This window comes from Mytilus edulis, chromosome 1 (genome assembly GCF_963676685.1).
Source record: "Mytilus edulis chromosome 1, xbMytEdul2.2, whole genome shotgun sequence".
Taxonomy (NCBI): domain Eukaryota; kingdom Metazoa; phylum Mollusca; class Bivalvia; order Mytilida; family Mytilidae; genus Mytilus; species Mytilus edulis.
In genome coordinates, this window is record NC_092344.1 from 45,110,763 (window position 1) to 45,120,530 (window position 9,768).

General features: G+C 34.1%; 1 protein-coding gene across 1 annotated transcript; it reads left to right on the plus strand.

Annotated features, from left to right (window-relative positions):
• Positions 1-3,987: 3,987 nt before the first annotated feature.
• On the plus strand, positions 3,988-6,888 carry LOC139512781 (uncharacterized). Its single transcript, XM_071300695.1, has 4 exons — positions 3,988-4,359; positions 5,173-5,280; positions 5,616-5,906; positions 6,669-6,888. The coding sequence occupies exons 1-4, from the start codon at positions 4,074-4,076 to the stop codon at positions 6,857-6,859; spliced, it is 876 nt and encodes a 291-aa protein (XP_071156796.1). The 5' UTR covers positions 3,988-4,073; the 3' UTR covers positions 6,860-6,888.
• Positions 6,889-9,768: the final 2,880 nt, after the last annotated feature.

Here is a 9,768-nt window from a genome sequence, read left to right on the forward strand (position 1 = left end):
ATGGTTTTCTTTAAATATATTTTATGCACTTATGTAAAACTAGATTATTTTTGAGAATATAAAGTGAAGCGAAAGATACAAACGGGACAGTCAAACTCACAAGTCGAAAACAAACTCAAAAGTCTATGGCATGTTTCAAAATGTTATGTCGAAATTTTATGTTTCAGGGTTCAAAATTTTATTTTAGTCATGTTTTCCCGAGTACCATTCATGACTTCCAATTGTTAGTAGATTTACAAAGATTGGATATAAGTGCCAATGAGACAACTATCTATCCAAGTCACAATTTGCAAAATTAGAGTTAACTATTTTATGTCGAAGTACGGCATCCGACACATCCGACTCACATCGTATTACTTACAATTTGTAAGTGACAAAAATAATATTATTTACTTAATAAGTGAGATGTATTTTATATTAAGACCAATTTACTCAGAATGTATTGTTCAAAATTGTTTCAACCTTTAGTTTTATTTATATGGTCACGTAATAAGCAATTTGAAGAATGCACATGGAATGCACTTGGAACATTTTGTTTTCTGACTTTTAACTAATTCTGTACTTTTCCATCATAATGATTGTATTTGATTATACAAAAATATATAGTTTATAGAATATATTTACAGCTAATGAGTACGTTCCTGCACCAGTAAAAGTTGCATCAAACCCTTTCGTCAAAAAATTTGTTGGCATCTTGAAGAAAGAAGATCTACACAAGAACCAAATTTCTGCAACAGCACATCATGATGTATCGAATCTAGGAGTTAAACATATCGGAAACGTTCCGAGTCATGGTATGCAAATTAAAATACAATTTTACTTGCCTTCAAGACTGTAATTTTTAGTTAAAATTATTTTGAAAACAACCGAACACTTAATGAAATATGTTTTTTTTACAAGGAATAAACATTACAACGCATTTATGGAAGCTGGCTTGTCATGTTTTAGATTTTTAGTCAGATTTTCGGAATCCTCTGGTTTTATCCATTTGAATGCCTTGAAAAAAGTTCCCCGGTGACCCCCATTTTTCTTTTTTGTAAATCTTTTACATGTATAATGATAAGTCATCTGTTAAAGTCTTATAAAATTTTAATTATTTTTTAATAGTATTTGAGAACTTAAACTTGTCAATGATAAAGCTATGAAAAGTCAAGAGAGAATATTTTCCCGCCAAAATTTCAATGGCTAATATCTCGAAAACAAGCACGGTGACCTATATATTTTTTTTTGCTCTTTTGATTCCTTAATTAATCCTCTATCAATATAAACTAGTGTTTTGAAAAGTTAATTACTTTGAAACTGAGAAGCGAACTCCCTTTAAAAAAGAGAACATAATTATATGAATTGAGGTTCGTAATTTTGGATATGTAATCGGGGGACAGTATAAAGTTGTACTTCATTTCCGAGCATATAAATGACATATTTTAACAATAACGTACTGAAAATAGTGAAATATTTGAATACAAAGATTTTTATTAAAAAAAATGAATGGTACATTAACGTGCGAATTCGTGGAGCGATTTATGAGTATAAGTTAGAACTCATAGTCATGGTTTGAAATTTTATTGTCGTATGTTGACCTCTTTATCATACATGAATTATTCAAGCACTCACTGTACATTTTAATTGAACTACATTGAGAATGTGTATTAAATATTGACTATAACGTCAAATACACTTGACGTATACATTTATATCATAAAATTGAGAATGGAAATGGGGAATGTGCCAAAGAGACGACAACCCGACCATAGAAAAAAAACAACAGCAGAAGGTCACCAACAGGTCTTCAATGTAGCGAGAAATTCCGGCACCCGGAGGCGTCCTTCAGCTGGCCCCTAAACAATTATATACTAGTTCAGTGATAATGAACGCCATACTAATTTCCAAATTGTACACAAGAAACTGAAATTAAAATAATACAAGACTAACAAAGGCCAGAGGCTCCTGACTTGGGACAGGCGCAAAAATGCGTGTTTGTTAAATAAATTTACGTTTCGTTGGACAAATCAAATGAAATTTGAGATTTTAAACAAAACTTTATATTTTTTTGTATGTAAAACTTTGACTATATTGACACTTTTTACCTATATACCATTAGTACGTTTATTCTTGTTATGTGTATAACGTGAGTAAATTCAAACGAACTTACGATTTTTTTATGTATACTCTTTTCAGACTCGACGGATTTTGTCGATCCATTTTACGGAAAATCTGGTCATGATGCGCCAGTAAATGTTGATACATCTGGTTCCTCACATGCTGATCTTTCGGTCTCTTCAAGTGGACATGGTACCGGGAACAACCTTCTCCCAGGGGTATCCTATGTTACAGATGTGGGATCGTCTGGTGACAGGAAGAAAACCAATGTCAACGGCTCACATGCCAGAACAGGTGGGCCTCATATCAATATTTTATTTAATGTAGAACAAAATCTTTTGATACTAGTAAATATTAAACAATGTCTGAATGAGAAATCTGAAATTGCATCTGACAATGTTGAACAAAAATCCATCGTGAAGGCAAAAAGACAAATTCAGCTATGAATTCACAGGCACTTGTTTCTGTCAATGTGCGGTTTATTATCCACACCCGTACGAAAAATTCGTACAGGTGTGGATAGTACACCACACATAGACAGAAACAAGTGCCTTCATGTATGTATGAATTCCTATATTTTTTTCACGGTAAGTTTCCTACTCTTAGTTTATCCGAAGAATTAAAACCATTTAATAAAAGTTTTATGAACCGGCTGTTTTATGTACTATATACATAGGCTCTGTTAAAGATTCATGTTTGGCTGTATTTGGACCTGAGACTCGAACTCTGTATTTACATTAAGCTGGTTAATAAAAGCATCTATATATGGACTTTTTCGTATTGGCCCTGTATCATGCCTTTGGTATTAATATTTGTTTAACGCGAGTAAATTAAAAAGAAACTTATGAGTTTTTTATGTATACTTTTTTCAGACACGACGGGTTTTGTCGATCCATTTTACGCGAAGTCTGCTCATGATGCGCCAGTAAAAGTTGAATCATCTGGCTCCTTACATGCTGATCTTTCGGTCTCTTCAAGTGGACATGGTACCGGGAACAACCTTCTTCCAGGGGTATCTTATGTTACAGATGAAGGATCGTCTGGTGACAGGAAGAAAACCAATGTGCACGGGTCATATGCCAGAACAGGTGGGACCTTATAGAAATATTTAAGGGGCCTCGTCGGCCGAGTGGTCTAATTAGTTACTACTGTAATCACTATACCCCGTCAACACTGAGGTTGTGAGTTCGAACCCCGCTCGTGTGGGTGAAATCGACTCCAATCTTAATTGACTAGGATTGTCTGTTTTCCTATTAAAGGTCGGTCGTTTTCTCCGGGAACTCCGGCTTTCTCAATCAATAACAACTAGCCGCCACGAAATAGCCCAAAAGCGGTGTTTAAAAGTGGCGTTTAAACACCAAAAATCAAATCAAAATCAAATCAAATCTAAATATTTTATTGCTTTTGTCACACATTCTTTCAATATTATATTAAAAAAATATGTCAAAGTTATATGTAATCTATATTTGGTAAATCCAATGTTGTTCAACTTAATAAAACAAGTCACGATCACCATTCGTTTGAACATTTAATGAAAACTTGATTATGGCGTATTTTGTTCTAGTGATTACTCTTTTATCTAAATTACTTCATTTTGTAAAATAAGTTGGCTTGTCATTTAAAACACATACATGTATCGTGTAAATTGATATTTTTTACCCATCTTTTTTAAACAAATTGCATTACATTTCTTCCTTTTATCTATTCCAGGCGGTGATGACTTTGTCGACCCATTTTACAGCAATTCTGATAATAAAGTACCCACACACGTGGACCCATATCAGCCAGCCAATGTCGCTGCAACGTCAGGCAACAGCCAGCATAAACTACTTCATGGTGTATCATATGTCACAGACGACAGCTATAACGATAACTGGAACAATGTACCCGTGGGAAATCCAAGTAACGAATACGTAGATAATACAGGGAATGATTTTGTTGATCCATTTTATGCTAAAAATGGAAACTCTCATATGCCAAGACAATATGTGGGAAATGGCGGCTCGGCACCATCTGGTACCCCTTACAGATCTGACTTTGCTCAATATGTAAATCATAACTCTGATCAATTTGTTGACCCGTTCTATGTCAAGAAGGGCAACAACCCAACAAACTACAATTACAATGCTGGCAACTCTCATCCATCAATAGGTTCTTCCTCGTGGTCTGACGTTTTTAATAAGAAAGGCTTAGTGTTTGTTGAGTGGCCATTGAAATCACAAAAATCGACAGAACCAAACGTTGTTTGTATGGACAAAAGTAAGTTACTACTGTGTTTTTATATAATTATCATGTGTTCAAAAATAAATGTTTCCCTGCTACTGCAAACATGTAGCTATTCGCCTATACCGAACAACATAAAAATAGGGAGATGTAGTATGATTACCAATGAGAAAACTGTCCATCAAAGTGGATTTAAGCAATTATACGGCCTTCAACTATGAGAAAAATCCGTACTGTATAGTCTGCTAAAAAAAGGCGCCGACATAAAAAATATGAAACAATTAAATTGATAAAACTAACAGGCCAAGTAATACCAAAACAATTTACAAAACACAAGTAAAAAAAAACGTGAACTAACGACAATCACTGAACTATTGGCTTCTGACTTGGGACAGGCAGATAAAGAATTTGAAGGGGTTAAACATGTGAGTGTGAGCTCAATTCTACCCTTAACCTGGGACAGTGGTGTAAAAGCACAAAATAAGAACAAACTACAAAAAAAAATCGAAAAAGGCCTAACTCATCAGATCGATACAAAGACAATCCTTAAAACAAAAACACAGAGAGAACGTGATAGATATCCATATCTCATCCATAACAACAAAAATATCACTACCACTAATGCAGACCTGTTAGTTCTCGCAGTTACTGACAGATCCAGTATACGGATTTTTATAAGGAATAATTCTATGTTGTTATGCTATTTTTTTTTTTTTTTTTTAATATGTGGTGAGTTGTGTTATTGACAAAAATAACACACTTGTGTTATACATGTATATAAAAACATCAAATGAAAAAAAATACTATCAAGGAATTGTTACCTACATGATTTTTCTATTTTTTTGACAGGAAATTCAGTTCCCTCAGTTTACATTAAAATCGAAGGACTTGACGATCCATTATGTATGCATTTAAAAGTTCCCAATCACAAACAAAAGACTCTAATCAAACATGGCGGTAGGTATATTATCACAGGAGTTTGTATTCCTAATATCTACTGTATATTTTAAAAACGAGATTGCGCACGTATCCTTCATATTACACGTTGTGTTAAATGCTCATATAATGACACTTTATTTGACACATATTCGGTTGTCTTTTATTGTGCACAATTTTTCATCTAAAGTATTTGTCGTCAATATTCTGGTGTTCAATCAATACCGTCGTTATTGCCATTCTGTTTTTATTTCTTATTTCGCTCCAATTCAGTATTTTCATGCATTTTGTGATGTTTGCGCTTCTTAATTATAGGGTAAAATCCTTATTGACTTCAACTTTTTGTTTTTACGCAGATGAAACTTTAGGAATAAAGACAAGCTTATGCGAAAGTACTGTCCAAAAAGAGGTCTATAGTGCCGACTATATCAATGCAGCCTATATTCCTGACCACCAAATTACGATGTATCCGGACATGATTCTAGAGGATCTTACTTTCCGACAGTGGAACGACGGAGAAATTGCTGACTTACCTTTCCCTTCTAAGCAAATGAAGATTAAAGCATGTCGATCTGATGGATCACTTCGTGGTTTACAATTCTACATTGATGCTTCAACTCCTAACACTGATTACAGCGGGATTTTAGGTATGCGTATATTGTGCAAGTTCATATGTGTATTTATTTGCAGTCTGTATACATTGAAAGCATGCTTGTCAGTGCTTATATTAAGCTCATAAAAATAACGGACGCAGTGCAAAGTGCAGTACCTCCTTTCGGTAATTGAATTCATACATATTTATCATACAAAACTGGTTACTTGTTTGAGGTCAAAAGATGGGAAACAATCAGAGGAAATAAGTCAAAATATTTTTTTAAACCACACGTAATGGGTTTCAACTTAAGCAATTACTTCTTGGCTAGTTATACCTTCGGGGATTAGGAGTTCACCAGCAGCGACATCTACCCAGTGAAATGCGAAAAAGATAGTGGATATACACCAATGAGACAACACAACAAGATAACCAAATGAAATTTGGGGCTAACATACAGCCTGAGTGTTCATCATTACAGAGAATATGTCACAGAGAGTATAACAACATATGCCTTTATCACAATTTTTCGTTTAAAATCTGATATTTCCCATAAATTGAAATGAATCAATTAATCTGGTAACACATATAATATTATATAGATTTTCAAAATATAACAATACCCTAACATTCTGATATTGTGACCTTTTAAACTCATTTGATTAAGCGGCACTGACGATGAAATTAATTATTTCATCACTATTACATATATCTTCAGTTTTTTAGCCAAGCTTATATATTTAGGAAAACTGCAAAAGCGTCCGCATGAAATACGATTGAAGATATTCGAAAACTTATTTTCATAAATACATTACAGGGCCTTTGGCAAACATGAAACTTCACAAATTCGACACTAGCAGGGAAGGAGAAGGCAAAACAGTAGCTAATATAGTGGTAAAGAATGCCAATAAGAAATATGAATTCAAGTCAGTGTTAAGATATGGAGTAAGCAGATTGTCCCAGCAGTGTTGGGAGACTACGGATACTAGCTTTCTAAATCTTGATTAGATAAAAAACAATACCATCAAAACTTTAAAAAAGAAAACATTTTCTGGAGAAAAAAAAAACATTTTCTTGAGATAGCAAATACTTTGGACTCGGTGACATAAAAATGGATTTTGTAAATATTTGTATTGGATATCATGTTTTTTTTTAAAATAAAAATTTGTTTACCTTATATTTTATATGTGGAAAAAAACATAAATGAATACGGATATGAACGCCGTATCCATACAAATCTGATTTTATTCATATTATTATCGATATCAACATATTTTTATGTACAATGTAATTATGATATTGACCACTGATTGTTCTGGTATATGCTCATTTACGCAGTTTAAAGATAGGTATCACGTAAATGCAGCCGACTGATTACGTCCAGTGACAAATATTTCAGTCAATGGTGACTATATACATAATAAATTAATAAAACATAAAGTTAAGTTTACAAAAACTGCTTTAAAACATGACAGAAAAGAGAGAAAAAACACACTTAAAGACCAGCAATCAACAACACGGTAGACTACACATAAGTTCCCTTTCATGAATGTGACCTGCCGAATCAGACTATTTACCGGATTTGTTATAACATTAGCAACACAACGGGTGCCAAATGTGGAGCAGGATCTGCTTACCTCTCCGGAGCACCTGGGATCACCCCTAGTTTTTAGCTCACCTGGCCCAAAGTGGGCCAAGTGAGCTTTTCCCATCACTTTGCGTCCGGCGTCCGTCGTCCGTCGTCGTTAACTTTTAAAAAAATCTTCTCCTCTGAAACTACTGGGCCAAATTAAACCAAACTTGGCCACAATCATCATTGGGGTATCTTGTTTAAAAAAATGTGTCCGGTGACCTGACCAACCAACCAAGATGGCCGCCATGGCTAAAACTAGAACATATAGGTAGAATGTAGATTTTGGCTTATAACTCTAAAACCAAAGCATTTAGAGCAAATCTAACAGGGTTAAAATTGTTTATCAGGTCAAGATCTATCTGCCCTGAAATTTTCAGATGAATCGGACAACCCGTTGTTGGGTTGCTGCCCTTAAATTGGTAATTTTAAGGAAATTTTACTGTTTTTGGTTATTATCTTGAATATTATTATAGATAGAGATAAACTGTTAACAGCAATAATGTTCAGCAAAGTTAGATTTACAAATAAGTCAACATGACCGAAATGGTCAGTTGACCCCTTTAGGAGTTATTGCCCTTTATAGTCAATTTTTAACCATTTTTCGTAAATCTTAGTAATCTTTTACAAAAATCTTTTCCTCTGAAACTACTGGGCCAAATTAATCCAAACTTGGCCACAATCATCTTTGGGGTATCTAGTTTAAAAAATGTGCCCGGGTCCCGTTGTTGGGTTGCTGCCCCTAAATTGGTAATTTTAAGGAAATTTTACTGTTTTGGGTTATTATATAGATAGAGATAAACTGTTAACAGCAATAATGTTCAGCAAAGTTAGATTTACAAATAAGTCAACATGACCGAAATGGTCAGTTGACCCTTTTAGGGGTTATTGCTCTTTATAGTCAATTTTTAACCATTTTTCGTAAATCTTGGTAATCTTTTACAAAAATCTTCTCCTCTGAAACTACTGGGCCAAATTAATCCAAACTTGGCCACAATCATATTTGGGGTATTTAGTTTAAAAATGTGTCCGGTGACCCGGCCATCCAACCAAGATGGCCGCCATGGCTAAAAATAGAACATAGGGGTAAAATGCAGTTTTGGGCTTATAACTCAAAAGCCAAAGCCTTTAGAGCAAATCTGACAGAGCAAAATTGTTTATCAGGTCAAAATCTATCTGCCCTGAAATTTTCAGATGAATCGGACAACCCGTTGTTGGGTTGCTGCCCCTAAATTGGCAATTTTAAGGAAATTTTACTGTTTTGGGTTATTATCTTGAATATTATTATAGATAGAGATAAACTTTAAGCAGCAATAATGTACAGCAAAGTAAGATTTACAAATAAGTCAACATGACTGAAATGGTCAATTGACCCCCTAAGGAGTTATTGTCCTTTATAGTCAATTTTTAACAATTTTTATAAAATTTGTAAATTTTTACTAACATTTTCCACTGAAACTACTGGGCAAAGTTCATTATAGATAGAGATAACTGTAAGCAACAAGAATGTTCAGTAAAGTAAGACGTAAAAACACATCACCATCACCAAAACACAATTTTGTCATGAATCCATCTGCTTCCTTTGTCTAATATTCACATAGACCAAGGTGAGCGACACAGGCTCTTTAGAGCCTCTAGTTAATGGGGTTCGTGTTGTTTATTCTTTAGTTCTCTATGTTTTGTCATGTGTACTATTGTTTGTCTGTTAGTCCTTTTCATTTTTAGCCATGGCGTTGTCAGTTTATTTTCGATTTATCAGTTTTGTCCCTCTTTTATAAAATACCAATCATGTGTCCACGCCCGGCATTTGCAGGCAAACAGCAAACATGCAACTCTTTATTTCAATTCGATTGAGCTATAATACGAACATAAAATTATCAGCAACACTAAACCTAGTGGAAAACGGGAAAGGTGGACCTAAGTTGCTACGGTCAACAGTTATTATACCCCTAAATAATGACAGAAAAAAGTAAAATCACAAATATACAAACATCCGAGGAAAATTCAAAACGGAATGTCCTTAATCAAATGGCAAAATCAAAAGCTAAATACATCAAACGAATATTTAACAATTGTCATATTCCTAAATTGGTGCAGGCATTTTCTTATGAAGGAAATGCAGGTTGGACCTTTTATTATATCTAGCTTAACCTCTCACTTGTATGACAGTCGCATAAAATTCCATTGTATTGACAACGATGTGTAAAAAAAAAATGGCACAATTATAGGTAAAAAAGTAAAAAATTTGGCTACAGCACCGGTATTTAGTAATATAGTAGCAGGCTGA

Coding starts and splice junctions, on each gene's coding strand:
- LOC139512781 (XM_071300695.1), top strand. CDS start 4,074: ATGCCAAGACAATATGTGGGAAATGGCGGCTCGGCACCATCTGGTACC. Junction 4,360..5,172: donor CGTTGTTTGTATGGACAAAA/GTAAGTTACTAC, acceptor TTTTTTTGACAG/GAAATTCAGTTCCCTCAGTT. Junction 5,281..5,615: donor GACTCTAATCAAACATGGCG/GTAGGTATATTA, acceptor GTTTTTACGCAG/ATGAAACTTTAGGAATAAAG.